The 22202-nt window shown below is 40.9% G+C and overlaps 1 protein-coding gene across 1 annotated transcript in view; it reads right to left on the bottom strand.

Annotated features, from left to right (window-relative positions):
• The window catches only part of LOC110491797 (transient receptor potential cation channel subfamily M member 4), a 103882-nt gene extending 81905 nt beyond the window's left edge, over positions 1 to 21977 (bottom strand). The window contains exons 1-6 of the mRNA XM_021565561.3: positions 21678 to 21977; positions 16368 to 16429; positions 15981 to 16158; positions 4887 to 5067; positions 2540 to 2709; positions 1676 to 1853 (exon numbers count right to left, since the gene is read on the bottom strand). Of these exons, the coding sequence (XP_021421236.3) occupies positions 1676 to 1853; positions 2540 to 2709; positions 4887 to 5067; positions 15981 to 16158; positions 16368 to 16429; positions 21678 to 21734 (826 nt within the window). The 5' untranslated portion in view covers positions 21735 to 21977. The remainder of the gene's footprint in view (positions 1 to 1675; positions 1854 to 2539; positions 2710 to 4886; positions 5068 to 15980; positions 16159 to 16367; positions 16430 to 21677) is intronic.
• Between the last annotated feature and the right edge of the window lie 225 nt (positions 21978 to 22202).

Here is a 22202-nt window from a genome sequence, read left to right as displayed (position 1 = left end):
TGTCAACCTGAAAATGCAATAGCTACTCTAGGCATTTCAGTAGACAACTAGGTGATGTCAGAGGTCATAGACTATAATAACAGCATTGAATGGTTATAATGCCATTGATTATTTAATTTTTTTAAGTTACTATATACATATCTTTTTCAATACATTTTTTGGGGGGGACCTTTTTATTTATTTATTTTAATTCACCAGGTAGGCCAGTTGAGAACAAGTTCTCATTTACAACTGCGACCTGGACAAGATAATGCAAAGCAGTGCGACACAAACAATAACACAGAGTTACACATGGAATGAACAAACATACAGTCAATAACACAATAGAAAAAGTCTATATACAGTGTGTGCAAATGAGGTAAGATAAGGGAGGTAAGGCAATAAATAGGCCATAGTGGCAAAATAATTACAATTTAGCAATTAAACACTGGAGTGATAGATGTGCAGAAGATGTGCAGAAGTTAGTGAGGGAGATATGAGTCTCCAGCTTCAGTGATTTTTGCAATTCGTTCCAGTCATTGGCAGCAGAGAACTGAAAGGAAAGGCGGCCAAAAGTCGAATTGGCTTTGGGGGTGACCAGGGAAATATACCTGCTGGAGCGCGTGCTACGGGTGGGTGCTGCTATGGTGACCAGTGAGCTGAGATAAGGTGGGGCTTTACCTAGCAAAGACTTACAGATGACCTGGAGCCAATGGGTTTGGCGACGAATATGAAGCGAGGGCCAGCCACCGAGAGCCAGCCAACGAGAGCATACAGGTCGCAGTGGTGGGTAGTATATGGGGCTTTGGTGACAAAATGGATGGCACTATGATAGACTGCATCCAATTTGCTGAGTAAAGTGTTGGAGGCTATTTTGTAAATGACATCGCCGAAGTCAAGGATCGGTAGGATAGTCAGTTTTACGAGGGTATGTTTGGCAGCATGAGTGAAGGATGCTTTGTTGCAAAATAGGAAGTCGATACTAGATTTAATTTTGGATTGGAGATGCTTAATGTTAGTCTGGAAGGAGAGTTTAAAGTCTAACCAGACACCTAGGTATTTGTAGTTGTCCACATATTCTAAGTCAGAACCGTCCAGAGTAGTGATGCTGGACGGGCGGGCAGGTGCGGGCAGCGATCGGTTGAAGAGCATGCATTTAGTTTTACTTGCATTTAAGAGCAGTTGGAGGCCACGGAAGGAGAGTTGTATGGCATTGAAGCTCGTCTGGAGGTTAGTTAACACAGTGTCCAAAGAAGTGCCAGAAGTATTTAGAACCCCTGTGGTAACGCAAGATTAATCATCCTCTAGAATTCAAATGAATACTAGTATAAGTAATATGGTAATAGCTTGGTGTTGCCACCTGACAGCCTGGCTTTAACCTATCCAGTTCAACCAGAACCAACAGAGACAAAAGGAGGCCCTTTCAATGAGGTGATCACTGATCTAACATGATTGTCCAGTCATTCTGATGAGTGATTACTTCAAGAAAGGAGGAGGATGAATTTTGGATAGGATGAAGCCACGCAGTCAGGTGGCAACAACAAGCTAAAACCATATACTAGTATGGATTCAAATAAAGATGCCCTCCAACGGAAGTAGTGCCCTTATTTCTCACATGGTTTACCTGAGGCACGTGCTTTTGTTTAGCCTGAATTACATAGACTAAATTGACGTATTTGAATCCAACGTCTCTCACCCCAGATGCCTGTGCGCTGATGGGAAATATAATCCTCCAGCCGGGCCCTGAAGCTTGCCTCGCCCCCTCTGCGGCCTACACTCCCATCATCCACCAGAAGAAAGGCCTGGTAGTTGTTGTCCAGGCAACATGAGTCACGGGACGTGTTCTGGAAGTAGTACCTAGCAGGGAAGCTACCCTGGAAGAGGGGGAAACAAGACATGGTCAGAACATGAGGGCTTTTCATACTACTGTGACTGGAACGAATTGCAAAAATTGCTGAAGTTGGAGACGTATCTCCCTCACTAACTTTAAACATCAGCTATCTGAGCAGCTAACCAATCGCTGCAGCTGTACACAGCCCATCTGTAAATAGTCCATCCAATCTACCTACCTCATCCCCATATTGTTCTTATTGACTTTTTTGCTCTTTTGCCCACCAGTATTTCTACTTGCACATCATCATCTGCACATCTATCACTCCAGTCTTAATTTGCTGAATTGTAATTACTTGGCCTATATACTATGGCCTATTTATTGCCTTACCTCCTCATGCCATTTGCACACACTGCATATAGACTTTTTTCCTAATGTGTTATTGACTGTACGTTTGTTTATTCCATGTGTAACTCTGTGTTGTTGTTTGTGTCGCACTGCTTTGCTTTATCTTGGCCAGTTCGCAGTTGTAAATTAGAACTTGTTCTCAACTGGCCTACCTGGTTAAATAAAGATGAAATAAAAAAATAAAAAAATAAAACTGAGCCGAGCCAAGCCAAGATATCCACCATCATTTCCACCATAGTTTCTTAAACTATGCTGAAAAAGACAATGTGAAAAGGAAATATCTGAGTTAGCAGTTTGGTTCGGCACGATAGCGTGCATTACCTGCGGATTGACCAGCTGCTGGCGGTTGTGGACCAGGCCCCAGGGAGCGATGCCCAGAGCCACCACCTTGTTCAGGGAGACAGATGAGGCAGCGGTGGCATGGTCCCTTACCGCTTCCCCTACACACCTCCCTACACCCTCACGCAGGCCTCCAGTCAGTATCCACGCTCCTGTAGTAGGTGTGTGTGAGAGAGAGAAAGAAAGAGAGGGGAGAATATCATGGGATGTTATTACATGATCTAGTATATTTCCAGTTCAAAGTGGTAAGATGGTATTACATTGACAAGTAATGATGGTTACTTGGAGCAAATATGATTCAAGAGAAATAGCTAATAAAGTTAGCAGACGATTCTGTCATTGTCAGTTGCTTTCTAGGAAAACAACTGAGTAGGCCTAATGTTGTAGATTTTTGTTAAGGGATTTTTATGAATAATGACTAAATTATGTATGCAATCAGAAATCAGAACTATGACTAAACAGAATACTACTATGTTACTGTATGGATGTATGAATCTTATTATAATCATAATACTGAATGTAATGTGTGTAGTTTTCGTCCAGAATTAGAAGGACTGTCTGTTCCTTGTTAGCAACGAATGGAGCTATCGTCAGACTGGCTGGAATGCTGTGTTCCTTACAGGACTTCCTGTCTCTACCCAGGGTGGGGAGAGACTTTGGGCTTGTAGTAGATTGTTTAACAGGTGGCAGACAATGTGGGAAGGCTTGTGAACTATTTCGCCATTATATCGGAGAGAAGGAGGAGCAGACTTCAAAACACTATGACGAAATGTGATATAAACCAATGTACATTGTATTATGATCAGTACTCTCGAGAATAAACGCTATTGATTGATTTTGAGACTGGTCTCTGTCCATTTTATGCAAATAAGTATCTTACAAATTCTTAGAAATGCACAGAGTGTTATAATTGAATTGGTTGATGAACAAATAGGAATATAATTCCTTTAACAATTTTGTAGAACGGTGAGGCAACTTTTATAGAGACCAAATGTTACAAAAAACAAGTCATGGCAACTCACTCACTCATTATCACTGGTTCTTTAGTCATAATTTTCAATATTTAATTCAGGATTATTGATTGTCTAAATACATCTGTCCTCTCCTCGTACTTCTCCGTACTGAGCCAATTACTCTCTCTTTCCTCCCACTCTTAAGTTCAAAGTTATTTGTGCTTGCATCAGCAGTAGCTTTTAACCAAGATAATGGTGGGTGTCGTATGTGAAGCTGGAGTGTGGGAGTGGTAATAGTGGGAGTAGAGCTTCTCATTGAAGTGCTAAAATCCAGAGCGTCTCATATAAAGGGCTCCTGAGTGGCGCAGTAGTCTAAGGCACTGCATCTCAGAGGTTGAGGTGTCACTACAGACACCCTGGTTTGAATCCAGGCTGTGTCACAACTGGCCCGTGATTGGGAGTCCCATAGAGTGGCGCACAAATCCCCAGCGTCGTCCGGGTTTGGCGGTGTAGGCCATCATTGTAAATAAGAATTTGTTCTTAACTGACTTGCCTAGTTAAATAAAGGTTAAATGTAAAAAATATATATATATATATATATTAAAGGAACGTTATATATTGCATAACATAGGAGGCTGAAACACAGCAAAGGTGAATTTAAAAATAATAATAAACCCACTTACTAATAAGCTAGATGGAGCAGAATACCTAGAGATATGAACCCCTTGGGGGGAGACAATTCATGCGATTGTATGTCTTGAAAGACCCCACTTCTTCTTATGATAATGACAGGTTTGAGAGCAAGGTTTTCCAAATATTCAGTCATCCTAGTATATTCAAAGGGTCACGGGAAAATTCAAAAAGGATCAGAAAGGTGGGTCACAGCTTGTACAACTTTGGTAACCACTGGGTCAGAGTGTAGAGGGCGGGACAGCTGAGAACAGTAGTGGAGTTCCACGATTCCCTATCACCCCTCGGGGTATGGGACTAATTTGGAGTACAATGACCATTTCCTCTCTCCTGAAGTGACAAGGCCACCAGCTACTTGTCGTTCTTCAGAAGTCCCTCTGAGGCCTAAGAGTTCAAGACAAAACAATAAATATGCTCACACTCACTGTGGTATTGCACGGCGAGAGAGTTGTATAGCGGTTGTGCAAGGCAGAGGTCATACAGTAATGTGAGAATTGTCTTCAGTTACAGTTTCAGTTACAGGCTAGGTTGTAGCAACCTCATGATGGGTTAGGGAAAATTTGAGTATCATGTCGTAGCTTAAACCTGTCAATGTTACATTGACATGACTGAATGGAATATAAATGATGCACATGCGTGTTCAGAAAGTGCCATTGAGTAAGGAGAGGAGGCGGTTCCATCAGTACCTGTGCTCTGGGAGGCTTTGACCAATCCCTGCCTCAGGACCTCCCGTACCCACGTCTTGACCTTTGCTCTCCCCTCCCCGCTCACCACTGACACCACCAGGTTGGGCGGAGGTAGCCCCCAGTGGGCCGTCATCAGTGTGTAGACGATGGAAGGAGGGGTGTCCCACGAGAGACGCAGGAACTAGGGGAGAGAAAGAATAGTACATGCCAATAGTAGACAGTCTATACAATAATATTGTATAAAGTATATAGTATAGTATACTCTCTTCGTCTCCTTCCCTTCATCTGCACTAATGTAAAAGATCTGTGTCTCTGCTCTATCATTACTACCATAAAGCCATAGTAATGATGATTAATAAATTCAAGAACAAAATGAATGTTGACAGGAGAAAGAAAGCAGTATGAAAGATGGAAGCAGCAGAGAGGGAAACAGTCAGACAAGCACATACATAGTGAGAGAAAGCAAATAGATCTATAGTGGTTCCTCCTTTAAAAGTTGTCATACTGCGGCACACCCTGGTGCTGCTGCAGCATTCTGTGGCATGTTATCTATTTGTCAGCCATTTTTTCTGTTAATAAATCCTTAGAGCTACCCCCTACTTTTTTCAATTCCCGCCTGAAGACATACCCAAATCTAACAGCCTGTAGCTCAGGCACAGAACCAAGGATATGCATATTCTTGGTACCATTTGAAAGAAAACACTCTGAAGTTTGTGTAAATGTGAATTGAATGTAGGAGAATATAACACAATATATCTGGTTTAGATAATACAATGAAAAAAAACATGTTTTTTATTGATATTGTTATATCATCATCTTTAAAATGAACAAGATAAAACAAACATTCAGATAGGATGATGGGGACAATTTCAGTGAAAAACAATAGAGGGCAACAGTACTTGTGCAAAGTTTCAGAATGATAACTTCCAAAATGAGTGTGCTACATGACATGAAGTGACCCAGGTGTCCCACTCAAGTAGCCAAAATGTACCCAAATGGCCAAATTGGTGAAGTTATACATTTTGAAATGGAATAACTATATACAAAATACCAAAATGGTATTCTAACACCCCCCCCCCCCCAAAAAAAAGAGAGAAAAAACATGAAGAAAAAATATATACATTTACAAAATAACACTTTCAATATTTGGAAGACCCTCAGTCCTCGACACAATATTATGCTGCTGATGCCAGGTGCCATAGTACATCCATGCCTGCAGAAATACATTTGCGCAGATGAACACCACTTGTGGCAGGAGCTGGATGAACGGACACCTTGGCACTGGGGGCTCCCATTCGGAGTCAGTGTCACTGTGAAAGAAAATGTCCAGTTAGAATAGTTTCACATATGAGCCCTGTATCAACAGGTATAATAAACAGATATATATAGAGTACAGGGAACATAAGGTTGGATATATTATTATAGACCTGCTAGATCTACTGTCTCATTTATATTATGACAGACCAGCTAGATCTACTGTCTATTTTATATTATGACATTTCAGCTAGATCTGTCTCCATTATATTATGACAGACTAGCTAGATCTACTGTCTTTATTATATTACAACAGACCAGCTGTATCTACTGTCTCCATTTCACTTTGGCCATTGTTGTGGGCCTGCCCTCCCCTCAACAGCCTCAAATTCACAAATAATATTTTATATTATTAATTTCAAACAACGGCATTAGCATGAGAAGAACTTACCAGTCCAAATTGTGTGTACATCTGTATATCTAGACTTAGATTTCCCTGACTTAGTCACCATACTGATTGATATATAAACAGCTGAATATGCGCTTTACCAAAACACCGCTGTGTGCAACATGCGTTGCTCCTTCCGTAATGAAACTTCATTGGCGAATGACCCTCTTTACGTCGGAGTTTACTCCATGGGTTGGTCTTCCAACACATAAACATTACATATTGCCGTTTACCTCAGGTCATTGGCTATCTACCCAGCTAGATTTCAAGACGATCAGTGGTCATTGGGTTAAAATACAGTCAATCAACGAAACAGCGGGCAAATCATTGGTGCACAATGATGTCATTACTTGTTGTCTTCAAATCGGTTTCTTACAGTCAATACGTCCCGCGAAATGACCCATCAGGTTTGGTTGTGTTACAAACAAACCAGTTAATTGCAATGAAACCAAACATGACTGGAAAAGTCACGTTCTGTGTGTGTATTTACCTCGAGTGTGTCATCGAAATTGGAATGAGACGGAATTCACGACACAAGCGGTTCACAAAATGTTTCGTGTTAGGCTATAAAAATGGATTTGATCAAACAATGAGCATTGGGATTGCAAACAGAGGAAGATCGTCAAAGGTAAACTATTTATTTTATTGCAGTTTGTGATTTTGTTACATCTGTGCTGGTTGAAATCGTTGTTTTTTTATGGAGCTCTATCCTCAGATAAACGCATCGTATTCTTTCGCAATAAATCATTTTTTTAAATCTGACAACGCAGTTGGATTAGCAATATTCTAGGCTTTCAAAGCATGTGAGACACTTGTATTTTCATGAATGTTTAATATATGACTATTTATGAAGCGATCACCGTATTTTGTCAAATTTCCGTGCGCAGAGAGGTTAATGCAACTTATTGCTAGTTTGACCACCAGAGGACATCTTTGAGAAGCATTTGATAGTCTTCTGCATTGGCATTATCAGAGAATTTAAAACCTTTTTGTAATAACATAGTATATGGGATTGATAAGACATTTGGCTTAATTAATTTGATTAATATTATGATGTTTCTATTCAGAGAAAAACAAAAAACGAAACCCTCTTGGAATGGAAAATATGGCGCTGTACAATGTGACAGTCAGGAGAAGGCTACAGGATTGGAGCATTCTAAATTGTTTGCCTTCATTCGACAACTTTTTTCCAATATTTCTGTAAATCAGTGATATTTATTCCATAGTAATTCGTTATGGATCCATAACTAAATCAACATCTGCAATTTGAAAGAGTATTTTTATCATTATATTATTAACAAAATGTGTTTATTATGCTTCTGTGCATTCTACAATACATACTGTAGTAAACATGGGAACGTGCCTAATTCCTTACATCCCGGAAGACCGGGATTCAAATCCCCGATGGGGAGGAAGGAGTAAGCTGTCCTTGTAAATAAGAATTTGTTTTTAACTGATTCCATATGTATTATTTCATAGTTGTGATGTCTTCACTATTATTCTACAATGTAGAAAATAGTAAAAAATAAAGAAATATCCTGGAATTAGTAGGTGGGTCCAAACTTTTAACTGGTACTTGCTTAATTCATTTGATTAATATTATATTTTTTTATATTCCAAGAAAAACTAAAAACCTTCTGGGTTTCCATTAGGATGGAACGGAAAATATGCCGGCAGTACAGTACTGGGCTATTTAGCTAAAGAATCCCCGCAGGGCACGTGCGTGACCGGGGTTCAATTCCCCGACAGGAAGGAGTAGTGACTCCATCTCGTTCCTCACCCATGAGCACCTTCATCAGATGAGCAGAATGGTACCGCCCTGAGCCCCCATAGATTACAGTGACCTGTGATAGAAACGGTAGATCAATTGAGAATGAAAAGTGACTCCAACATACAAATGAGGCGTACACATTTTAAGAATCTAGCTTAATCTTTGGGCTAGGTGTCCCGTCAGCGGGACACCTGTCGACAATTTCTGGTGAAATTGGAGGGCGTGTAATTCAAATAAATAATCTTAAAGATTATGGATATTAAACATCTAGGTACATACAATTGTCTTTTATCGGTTAACTTCTTGAGTGTAGGGGGCAGTATTTCCGTTTTTGGCAACAAAAAAAACATACAGCCTATTTCTCAGGCCCAGAAAATAGAATATGCATATAATATAACACTCTAAAGTTTCCAAAACTGTCAAAATATTGCTTGTGAGTATAACAGAACTGCTATTGCAGGCAAAAACCTGAGGAAAATCCAACAAGGAGGTGCTGAAAGCGCTCTGTTCCAATGGATGCCTTGCCTCCATTTAAAGGGATATCAACCAGATTAATTGTCCTATGGCTTCCTCAAGCTGTGAAGTCTTTAGACATAGTTTCAGGCTTTTATTTTGACAAATGAGCGATGGCTGTGTCCCAGCAGAGTTTTTCATGCGCAACAGCCATTTTCTCTCTTTCGCCTATGGAAGAAGCTACATTCCGGTTAACATATTATCGATTAAATACTGTAAAAACAACCTGAGGATTGATTATAAAAAACATTTAACATCTTTCGACGCACTTTACGGATACTATTTGGAATTTTAGTCTGCGATGTCGTGACCGCTCAAGCCTGTGGATTTCTGAACATAACGCGCCAAACAAATGGAGGTATTTTGGATATAAAAATAATCTTTATGGAACAAAAGGAACATTTATTGTGTAACTGGGAGTCTCGTGAGTGCAAACATCCGAAGATCATCAAAGGTAAGTGATTTAATTTATTGCTTTTCTTACTTTCATGACCAATCTACTTGGCTGCTAGCTGTTTGTAATATTTTGTCGACTGAGAGAGATGTTCTTACATAAACGCTTGTTATGCTTTCGCCGAAAAGCTTTATTGAAATCTGACACGCCAGGTGGATTATCAACAACCTGTGTTTTGCTATATTGCACGTGTGATTTCATGAAAATTAATATAAATTTATATTTTTAGTAATTTAATTTGAATTTGGCGCTCTGCAATTGAGCGGATGTTGATGAAAAGGATCCCGCTAAAGGGATGGGTGCATCCAGAAGTTAAAAGCTTAAATTCTTGTTAATCTTACTGCATTGTCCGATTTACAATAGGCTTTACAGCGAAAGCATGCCATGCGATTGTTTGAGGACAGCGTCCCAGATCAACATATTTTTAAACCAGCACAGGCTTCATAAAATCACAAATAGCGATTTAGGCTATAGATTCTGGCCAACAGCCAGTGAGATTGCAGAGCGCCAAATTCAAATACAGAAATACTCATTATAAAAATTCAGAAAACAAAACATATTTTACACAGGTTTAAAGATTAACTTCTTGTGAATCCAACCACGGTGTCAGATTTAAGAAATGCTTTACGGCGAAAGCATACCTTACGTTTATTTGATAACAGGTTTAAAGTACACAATTATCGATTTTATTACACAGTATGCCTACACATTGATCTGCTATATACCTTCTTTTTTATATAAAATGCTCTGAAACCAAAATACCTTTAGTTTTGGGTATCCTCTCAGCACCGGCTCATTTTCAAGTCCTCTGGTGGTTACAGTCCTAACTCTGGAACGGATAGCAACATAGAAAGAAGCTGGCTTGATGAAAACGATGAAGAAATCAGAGATATGCTGGACCCTGTCAGAGAGGTGTTTCTGGGTACACATCACTTATTTCTATGTAGGATTATAGCAATATTTTGTTACTTTTAAGGCCTATTTACCTGTATATTTCTATTATTGTACCTAAATGTATTTTTTCGTCTCCAAATGCAGACAATGACCCAAAACACACTGCCGCAAGGTTTTGCATTGCAAATGAGGGCATAAACTGGGTCAAGACGCCAGCAGAGTAAGTAGACCTTTATGTAGTAAAATAAAGGTTAAATACAAATAAGTAAAAGACCTACAAAACCTTCGGTAGGCCTACGGTATGTTAAAAAAAAAAAAATTGCTCTGTACTGCAGCGCCAGCTGTGCCACCAGAGACTCTGGGTTCGTGCCCAGGCTCTGTCGCAACCGGGAGGTCCGTGGGGCGACGCACAATTGGCCCAGCGTCGTCCGGGTTAGGGAGGGCTTTGCCGGTAGAGATATCCTTGTCTCATCGCGCGCCAGCGACTCCTGTGGCGGGCCGAGCGCAGTGCACGCTAACCAAGGTTGCCAGGTGAACGGTGTTTCCTCCGACACATTGGTGCGGCTGGCTTCCAGGTTGGATGCGCGCTGTGTTAAGAAGCAGTGCGGCTTGATTGGGTTGTGTATCGGAGGACGCATGACTTTCAACCTTCGTCTCTCCCGAGCCCGTACGGGAGTTGTAGCGATGAGACAAGATAGTAGATACTAAAAACAATTGGATATCACGAAATTGGGGAGAAAAAGGGCTAAAATTTAAAAAACAATAATAATAATTAATCTATACATGTTGGTTTCCTGATTTAAACATGATCGAACTTGTTTGGCATCAACTGAAAACATTCATCCGTAACTCTGCCAAGCCGACAAGCAAAGATGAACTAGTCAAGGCCATCAAGATGTTTTGGCAAGAGAAATTGACGACAGAACAATGCAACAAATACATTCATCTCAGCAAGGTTTTACCTGTGGTCGTGGAGCTGGGTGGAAGTGCGACTAAAATGTAGTTTATATAAACATCCCCATTTGAATGCATTTTTCTCATTATTTTATTAACGAAAGCATAAAGATGTTGATGAAGAAATACTGTACTGCTGTTTTGAGTTAGAAATGTAACACTTTAGAGTGCTTAAGCATCGAATACATTGCAAGTTGAGGGATTTTCACAACAGTGGCCGGGTTATAAAAAGTCTATTGTCCTGCTAATAGGAAACATTTGCATGATGGGCTACACCTGCTACAGTTGTGAAAAACAAGTTTGAAAACCTGTTTTCAAAATGCCTCCAGTTGTCCATACTACTGTAAATAAAAACATAACATCTTGTTTACATCTTGTTTACATTCTTTATTGTGTCACACATAATTTGTATCTAACTTTCCAATTACTTTTAGAGTTTGGGATTTACAAATGTGCACTTTTCAATATTAGTTACATTGTTTTAGTTAGAACGTGCAGACATTTTTTTCTTTAAACTATTGTTTTATGTAGTATGCTACATTTCTGACCAGTTGCAATTGTAAGTAGGGCTAATAAAATAAATCCTACTTCTATTAGGCTGTTAAGCCTAATAGCCTACCTCATCCAGTTAAGTAATTGTATATAGGTCTAGGCTCTGAAGAAATAGACTCCAATTAAGCCCTCTTGTTGTTTGTAAAGTCAAATTAAAATGAATATTATTGTTGAAATGAATTGCTTGACTGGTGTAGGTTCTCTCCATCTGTTGGTGTGCAACACTTGCATAACAAGTTAGCTATATTTTCAGCACCAGCCTCTGTTCACCTCCTATTGATTGCCGCCAGTTGTTTTTTAAATTGAACCTTTATTTAACTAGGCAAGTCAGGTAAGAAAAAAAACGTATTTACAAATGGCGGCCTACTCCGCCCAAACCCGGATGACGCTGGGCCAATTGTGCGCCGCCCTATGGAACTCCCAATCATGGTCGGATGTGATACAGCCTGAATTCGAACAAGGGACTGTATTAAAGCCTCTTGCACCGAGATGCAATGACTTAGACTGCTGCACCACTCGGGAGCCATGACCAATAAATAAATACATATTTATTTATTTATTTCAGAACACTAACTGTGTGTAGGTAGATACATGTAGGTATATTGCCTTGCAAAAGTATTCATCCCCCTTGGCGTTTTTCCTATTTTGTTGCATTACAACCTGTAATTATTTGTATTTTTTTTTCATGTAATAGACATACACAAAATAGTCCAAATAGGTGAAGTGAAATGAAAATAATTACTTCTTTCAAAAAAATTATAAAAAAATTAAAACGGAAAAGTGGTGCGTGCATATGTATTCACCCCCTTTGCTATGAAACCCCTAAATAAGATCTGGTGCAACCAATTACCTCAGAAGTCACATAATTAGTACAATAAATTCCACCTGTGTGCAATCTAAGTGTCACATGATCTCAGTATATATACACCTGTTATGAAATGCCCCAGAGTCTGCAACACCACTCAGCAAGGGGCACCATGAAGACCAATGAGCGCTCCAAACAGGTCAGGGATAAAGTTGTAAAGAAGTACAGATCAGGGTTGGGTTATTAAAAAAATATCTGAAACTTTGATCATTCTACGGAGCACCATTAAATAAAGAATGTCACCACAACAAACCTGCCAAGAGAGGGCCGCCCACCAAAACTCACGGACCAGGCAAGGAGGGCATTAATCAGAGAGGCAACAAAGAGACCAGAGATAACCCTGAAGGAGCTGCAAAGCTTCACAGCGGAGATTGGAGTATTTGTCCATAGAACCACTTTAAGCCGTACACTCCACAGAGCTGGGCTTTACAGAAGAGTGGCCAGGAAAAAGCCATTGCTTAAAGTGTTAGCCAAACGGCATGTGGGAGACTCCCCAAACATATGGAAGAAGGTATTCTGGTCAGATTAGAATAAATTGAGCTTTTTGGCCATCAAGATAAACACTATGTCTGGCGCAAACCCAACACCTCTCATCACCCTGAGAATATCATCCCCACAGTGAAGCATGGTGGTGGCAGCATCATGCTGTAGGGATGTTTTTCATTGGCAGGTGGTCACTGGTCAGAATTTAAGGAATGATGGATGGTGCTAAATACAGGGAAATTCTTGAGAGAAACCTGTTTCAGTCTTCCAGTGATTTGAGACTGGGACCGAGGTTCACCTTCGAGCAGGACAATGATCCCAAGCATACTGCTAAAGCAACAATTGAGATGTTTATTGGGAAACATTTAAATGTCTTGAAATGGCCTAGTCAAAGACCAGACCTCAATCCAATTGAGAATCTGTGGTATGACTGTTTTGCTGTACACCAGTGGAACCCATCCAACTTGAAGGAGCTGGAGCAGTTTTGCCTTGAAAAATGGGCAAACATCCCAGTGGCTAGATGTGCCAAGCTTATAGAGACATACCCGAAGAGACTTGCAGCTATAATTCCTGCAAAAGGTGGCTCAACAAATTATTGACTGGGGGGTGAATAGTTTGTTTTATTACTTGCTTGTTTCACAAAAAATATATTTTGCATCTTCAAAGTGGTAGGCATGTTTGGTAAATAAAATAATACAAACCCCCCCAAAAATATATTTTAATTCCAGGTTGTAAAGTAACAAAATAGGAAAAATGCCAAGGGGGGTGAATACTTTCGGAAACCACTGTAGATGTGGAACGATAGATACAAATGATTAGTTGGGGGGGGGGGGGGGGGGGATTTTCACCTAGCTCAAGTTGGGCAGGGGCTTCACACCTAGCTCGGCTATTAGACAATTCTTTAGTAAAGGTTGAATAGACTATTGTTCAGCTAATAGCTCATCCTGCTACTATGCTTGTGAAAAACTAATAATAATACTTTTCCCCCTTTGAAGACATGTTGAAGACTACAGTTGATAAAGTGTTTTTGGCCACAATCGGCCCCAACCCCAATTAATACATTTGGGCACAGGCGATAGCGTGCTGGACTTCGGGCCAAAATGTTGAGGGTTCAAAACCTGCTCCCTCCTTGTTTCATTACATTATTATGCCGGTCTCAGAGCAAAAAAACTCCCATCTCGTTCCTCGCGTCATTCTTTTCCTGAGTGGCTCTCTTGTGGGCATGCTGGCAGGATGGACTGTGTTTTATTCTATACAGTGGGGCAAAAGAGTATTTAGTCAGCCACCAATTGTGCAAGTTCTCCCACTTTAAAAGATGAGAGAGGCCTATTTGGTCAATAACAAAAGTTTCAATACTTTGTTATATTCCCTTTGTTGGCAATGACAGAGGTCAAACATTTTCTGTAAGTCTTCACAAGGATTTCACACACTGTTGCTGGTATTTTGGCCCATTCCTCCATGCAGATCTCCTCTAGAGCAGTGATGTTGTGGGGCTGTTGCTGGGCAACACAGACTTTCAACTCCCTCCAAAGATTTTCTATGGGGTTGAGATCTGGAGACTGGCTAGGCCACTCCAGGACCTTGAAATGCTACTTACGAAGCCACTCCTTCGTTTGGGATCGTTGTCATGCTGAAATACCCAGCCACGTTTCATCTTCAATGCCCTTGCTGATGGAAGGAGGTTTTCACTCAAAATCTCACGATACATGGCCCCATTCATTCTTTCCTTTACACGGATCAGTCGTCCTGGTCCCTTTGCAGAAAAACAGCCCCAAAGCATGATGTTTCCACCCCCATGCTTCACAGTAGGTATGGTGTTCTTTGGATGCAACTCAGCATTCTTTGTCCTCCAAACACGACGAGTTGAGTTTTTACCAAAAAGTTCTATTTTGGTTTCATCTGACCATATGACATTCTCCCAATCTTCTTCTGGATCATCCAAATGCTCTCTAGCAAACTTCAGACGGGCCTGGACATGTACTGGCTTAAGCAGGGGGACACGTCTGGCACTGCAAGATTTGAGTCCCTGGCGGCGTAGTGTGTTACTGATGGTAGGCTTTGTTACTTTGGTCCCAGCTCTCTGCAGGTCATTCACTAGGTCCCCCCGTGTGGTTCTGGGATTGTATGTCTTCCAAAATCCTACAATGTGATTTTCTGGATTTTTTTTCTAATTTTGTCTGTCATAGTTGAAGTGTACCTATGATGATATTACATTCCTCTCATCTTTTTAAGTGGGAGAACTTGCACAATTGGTGGCTGACTAAATCTTTTTTTGCCCCACTGTATATATGAATTACAAATCAGCCTTTACTTAAACCAAGGTTTCTAGTTTTTTGCATAGTTACAATGTGTAATCATTGATGTCCCAGGAGCAGGAGTGGTAAACACTGTTGAAGTGTATAATTGTAATACATACATGCAGACACAGCATCATTCAAAGAATGGAGTTTGATACACCTGGTATTGGATATGACTGAAAAAAAACATCCTAAATAGCGATTTTCATAAATGTACTCTATAACAAAACAATATGCACAATCGTTTGTCTCTACATTAACTAACATATTCCTCTCAATTGTAAATTTTTTGCTTGACTCGTTATGACATTATAATTACTTACATTTGCTTCCACCATAGTGTTTTGTCAGCCATCTTTGAAAGTCACCAGGGATGGGTGGCTCGCGTCAAATTCGTCATTAGAACCACTCGGAGTGATTGGTCATATAAAAACCTTGGGACCCAAATACATAATGAGAGTTTTCACTCCCCCTTGCGGTGGTCTGGAGCAATGCAGCCGTGACGCTGGGTACCTCTAAGTCCAGCGGTGTAAGCTCGCAACTTTTAAAGGAGGAAACACTGTAGAGAGAGGGAGAAGCATACAGACAGAGAGAAAGACAGACACCTACTTTGCTGTGTCTCTTGCTGGCACCGGCGAACTCCAGCTCTCCGAAGGCGTCGGTGGGGTACTCTGAGGAATGCTGGGAGCTGTCCCAGTGGCTGACGATGGCTGTGCTGAAATAGTCCCCCAGAGCCACTGACTCATGGGTGTCCCGCGTACCCCCACACTGACACAGCCTGCCATTACTAAAGGAGAGGAAATGGGACAATCAGCAGCAGCATATGAAAATATTCATTATTACTTTGATCATTTACATTATAAGAATAACATATTCATCATTACTATATTCAAGCTTTACACAGTTATTGGCCTCCTGAGCTTGCATTATTTTGAGCAATAGGTGAAAAATTTGAATTTGAGAATGTGGGAAACTGGGAATGCGATTAGACTTTACCTGAAAGAATCCTCTACGAAAGTTGTGCACACTCGTTTCTTGATAATTTTGGGTATCCAGCTCTGAAATTATAATTAGAAGGTTAGTTTATAACCATCAAGATTGCTGATATTTGATTGATTCAAGAAGCAAAATACACATGATTTGGTGCGTTATTGCAGGTGTTCGGTTTCCACCCTGAGACTTTCAGGGTGCCTCACTAAATTAAGAGTAGGCCTAACTGTTAGGCCTCCTGTAATATTAAATCCAAACTATGACACTGTTTTTTTATATTTCAACCCTGTCAAACTGTGCTCATGCATTACATGTGAAAAATATTGATCTTGCTGCTGTTTTCTGTTTGCTAGTTTTTCTCCAGCTTTTTCTGGGACACCTTGAAACCTCACCGATGCCCCCAAAGGTTGAAAGTAATAGGTGCTTTGAAATAAGTGCCATGTAGTGTTGGAAAACTACCAGTAATTTACCTAAGTTACCTGAAGTTTCTGTAATTAACAGGTAATCTATGGAAAATGTGGTAATTTATACTTAAATAATATTTAAAAAATGTATTAATATATTCATTTTTTTCTTCAAATGTACATCTGTGTCCATATTGTCCATGTCATGAGTTTATAGTGGATAGCCATATTATTCAAGAGAAAATAGCTAATGAAAAAAGCATTACTCTGCCACCGGTTTGCCATATTATTACTCCTACATAGCAAATAGGCCAGTCTTACCTAGTGTTGATCTTCAGTGTAACATTTCTTGTGTTGATTCAAGTATTAAAATCCACGCCCACCATTATCATATTTCCCAACACGCTCTATTGCAGGTTGATTTTTAGAATTGTTTGTTTTAATATCTATGTCTTTGCATGTACATTGATTGATTCATTAATCTTGTGCTACTCAAATATAAATAACATACAATTTGTTACTTGGATTTATTGCACCCATTACTGAAATGGTTGTTCCAGTTTAGATGGTTTAGGTCAGGGGTGGGCAGATTTTTGGCTCTCGAGCCAAAACGGGATTTTGAAATTCTACAGAGGGTCGCATTTTTTGGGAGACCCAATTATTTATTTATTTTAGCAGTTTGCGGGTGCCTCTTGATTGGCGTAGCGCTTTAAGGCACTGCAGTGCTTGAGGCGTCACCGGGTTTGATCCCAGGCTGTGTCACAGCTGGCTGTGACTGGGAGACCTATGAGGCAGTGCACAATTGGCCCAGCGTCAACTGGTCAACTGGGTTAGGAAAGGGTTTGGCAGGCCGGGCGCATGCACGCTGACACGGTTGCCAGGTGTTTCCTCTGACACATTGCTGCAGCGGGCATTGTGTCTAGAAGCAGTGCGGCTTTGCTGGGCCATGTTTCGGAGGACGCAAGGCTCTCGACCTTCGCCTTTCCTGCGTCAATACGAGAGTTGCTGCGATGGGACAAGACTGTAACTACCAATTGGATACCACAAAATTGGGGACAAAAAAGGACAATAAAAAAAATATATATATTTTGTCTCGCGGGCTTGAAGTGCCCGACGGGCCCATGGTTTAGGTAGTCTCATATTGTGGGTGAATAAAAATTCAGTCCACTCTTGCTGAATCCCAAGCCTGCATAATGTGACTTGCAGTCCTGTTACCTGTAAAACCATGAGTTCAGGCCACTGTATTAGGGTAAAGCTAGGCCCTTTATAAAATATGTGTGGTATTGTGTTAAAGAATAACAAACTCACATAAACTCGTACATCGCCTTGGTCCGTACAATTGCTCTTATTTTAGCGCCCCAAAAACGTAATACTTCCAGATCAACTGTAATGTCAATACCATTGTAGAGCACAATTTCTCCCCTTTCCAACAAAATAAATGATCACTCGATCTGTCCAACTTTTCACAATATCGCCTCTAAAATGTTAATAAAACAATTTAAAGAGTTTATATGTCATTACATACCTATTTGAAGGTTTGTGTTTGAATTTTAATCATTTTTTAGGGCAGTGCTCAAGTGATCTTTGAAGTAAACAGCGGCTTTGAGAATGATGATCGCATGCAATGATGACGCAAAAAAATTACTTGGTATCCCCCTTACCCCCGCCGAGATTGTAAGACAGAAATAGTTGCTTTATGCGTGCTGTACGTTACGACATGACACGCCATGATGTAACGGAGGGTCCGTTTTTTCAACTTTTCTCCAATACTATAGAGCCATCACCATGTCGATCAACGCATGAATAGAAACCTAGTTCACACCCTCGATTTTGAAGTCAACACAGTCGCTACAGTCCCATTAGTTTTCTTTGTAGCCTCGTTTGAATGTTGCGGTGGCGCACATTTGTACGGAATGGTGTGAGTTTACTTTATACATTAAATAATATTATCTTAGGATCTAGCTTGGTGAAGGCCACAGGACTGAAATGGAAAATGTGTATTTTTCTCAATGCTCTGCTGATTTTAACAAGGTTAATCTGAAAACAAGACTCCCTAAATTGTATCAGCATTTCGATTGCGCAACCAGGGCTGGTAAAACTTTGGATCATTGCTATTCTAACTTCCGCGATGCGTATAAGGCATCGCACTCCCTTCGGAAAAACTGACCACGACTCCATTTTGTTGTACAGTCAATCAGGGATTACAAAAAGAAAACCAGCCCAGTCACGGACCAGGATGCCTTGCTCCCAGGCAGACTAAATAACTTTTTTGCCCGCTTTGAGGACAATACAGTGCCACTGACACGGCCCGTAACCAAAACATGCGGACTCTCCTTCACTGCAGCCGAGGTGAGTAAAACATTTAAACGTGATAACCCTCGCAAGGCTGCAGGCCCAGACGGCATCCCCAGCCGCGACCTCAGAGCATTGGCAGACCAGCTGGCTGGTGTGTTTACGGACATATTCAGTCGATCCCTATCCCAGTCTGCTGTTCCCACATGCTTCAAGAGGGCCACCATTGTTCCTGTTCCCAAGAAAGCTAAGGTAATTGAGCTAAACGACTACCACTTCCGTCATCATGAAGTGCTTTGAGAGACTAGTCAAGGACCATATCACCTCCACCCTACCTGACACCCTAGACCCACTCCAATTTGCTTACCGCCCAAATAGGTCCACAGACGATGCAATCTCAACCACACTGCACACTGCCCTAACCCATCTGGACAAGAGGAATACCTTTGTGAGAATGCTGTTCATCGACTACAGCTCAGCATTTAACACCATAGTACCCTCCAAACTCGTCCTCAAGCTCGAGACCCTGGGTCTCGACCCCGCCCTGTGCAACTGGGTACTGGACTTCCTGATGGGCCACCCCCAGGTGGTGAGGGTAGGTAACAACATCTCCACCCCGCTGATCCTCAACACTGGGTGCGTTCTGAGCCCTCTCCTGTACTCCCTGTTCACCCACGACTGCGTGGCCACGCACGCCTCCAACTCAATCATCAAGTTTGCGGACGACACAACAGTGGTAGGCTTGATTACCAACAACGACGAGACGGCCTACAGGGAGGAGGTGAGGGCCCTCGGAGTGTGGTGTCAGGAAAATAACCTCACACTCAACGTCAACAAAACTAAGGAGATGATTGTGGACTTCAGGAAACAACAGAGGGAACACCCCCCTATCCACATCGATGGAACAGTAGTGGAGAGGGTAGTAAGTTTTAAGTTCCTCTGCGTACACATCACAGACAAACTGAATTGGTCCAACCACACAGACAGCATCGTGAAGAAGGCGCAGCAGCGCCTCTTCAACCTCAGGAGGCTGAAAAAATGTGTCTTGTCACCAAAAGCACTCACAAACTTCTACAGATGCACAATCGAGAGCATCCTGTCGGGCTGTATCACCGCCTGGTACGGCAACTGCTCCGCCCACAACCGTAAGGCTCTCCAGAGGGTAGTGAGGTCTGCACAACGCATCACCGGGGGCAAACTACCTGCCCTCCAGGACACCTACACCACCCGATGTCACTGGAAGGCCATAAAGATCATCAAGGTCATCAATGTTGTTGTCACCACCCGAGCCACTGCCTGTTCACCCCGCTATTATCCAGAAGGCGAGGTCAGTACAGGTGCATCAAAGCGGGGACCGAGACTGAAAAACAGCTTCTATCTCAAGGCCATCAGACTGTTAAACAGCCACCACTAACATTGAGTGGCTGCTGCCAACACACTGACTGACACTTTAATAATGGGAATTGATGGGAATTGATGTAAAATATATCACTAGCCACTTTAAACAATGCTACTTAATATAATGTTTACATACCCTACATTATTTATCTCATATGTATACATATATACTGTACTCTATATCATCTACTGCATCTTTATGTAATACATGTATCACTAGCCACTTTAAACTATGCCACTTTGTTTACATACTCATCTCATATGTATATTCTGTACTCGATACCATCTACTGCATCTTGCCTAAGCCGCTCTGTACCATCACTCATTCATATATCTTTATGTACATATTCTTTATCCCTTTACACTTGTGTGTATAAGGTAGTAGTTTTGGAATTGTTAGCTAGATTACTCGTTGGTTATTACTGCATTGTCAGAACTAGAAGCACAAGCATTTCGCTACACTCGCATTAACATCTGCTAACCATGTGTATGTGACAAATAAAATTTGATTTGATTTGAGTATTTTTCTCAGCTCTTTAAACAATTAAACTAGTAATACAGGCCTAGTGCACTAGGCCTAGTGCACTAATTTGGTACGGATTACTTTTATTTATTTTTTTTTTTAAATGTGATTTATCAGGGGGTACTTCAACCCGCTATGCTCGAAAGGCAAGGCACTCAAGGAATTTACACTAAGCAGTGTGTTAATTTAACACTGAAAAGTGTGGACCGGTGTTAAATCAGACCAGTGGTAGATGTAACACTGTGTGGATTTAATACAGGGGACTTTGCTGTGTATTTAAAAACTCATGGTCATGCAGCATACTTTTGGCGATGCTTGGAACACAGTGTATGCAATATCACAATGCGTAAAAACCACTCAGATTTACAATTGACCAATAGTAAAATAATGTGATACCAGGAAGAATAGCCAACATTTATTTTACAAACGAATAATACCATAAGTATGTTGTTATCCCACATTCTACAGTAGTGCATAACTAGGCTACTCGAAAGACAAGTTTCAAAATGTTGATTGAAGCCGTGTTAAAAGCGTGTTGCTGCCGCGCCACACACGGTACTCTCAGCCTTTTTTAATCGTAGTCTAGCCCCCACATAATAAATAGCCCCACATGCAGAAAAATCAATACTGTATATTACAGTCAACTTTAGGTTACAACGGAATACAATTTCTCACAAATTTTGTTGGAAGCATTCCCACCTGATCTTTCTCGGTCTTTGACATTTCGCCGCCGCCTTCTCCTTCCGTATCGCTCATCTCAAATACCTATTGTTTTATTCCCGAAAAACTATGAACAGATAAATTATCCATTTGTCTGAACCTTTTCTAAATTACTGGCCATGACGTGAGCGTTCAGAATTGAGTATGAAAATCCAGTTTCGTTGTGGTTACATTCGGCGACACGTCTGCTAGGTAGGTGTGGTTAGAATCAAGAAAGGGTATGTAGAAGGAAATCTGAAAAAAGTTTATTGCGAAAATGGGGTAAGACCAATGCAGCATATGGATAACAAGTCAAGTCTAGACAGACAATTGAGGCATGGCATGACTTAATAATGCGGATAGTAACGTTGAATATGCGCCAAACTATCCACCTTTAATATTTCATAATAACACGAACAAAAATATAAATGCAACATGTAAAGTGTTGGTCCCATGTTTATTGAGCTGAAATAAAAAATATCCTAGAAATGTTCCATATGCACAAAAAGCTTATTTCTCTAAAAT

The sequence above is a fragment of the Oncorhynchus mykiss genome, chromosome 16 (genome assembly GCF_057628025.1).
Source record: "Oncorhynchus mykiss isolate SJ-2025 chromosome 16, ASM5762802v1, whole genome shotgun sequence".
NCBI lineage: Eukaryota > Metazoa > Chordata > Actinopteri > Salmoniformes > Salmonidae > Oncorhynchus > Oncorhynchus mykiss.
This window is presented reverse-complemented; position numbering and strand designations above follow the sequence as displayed.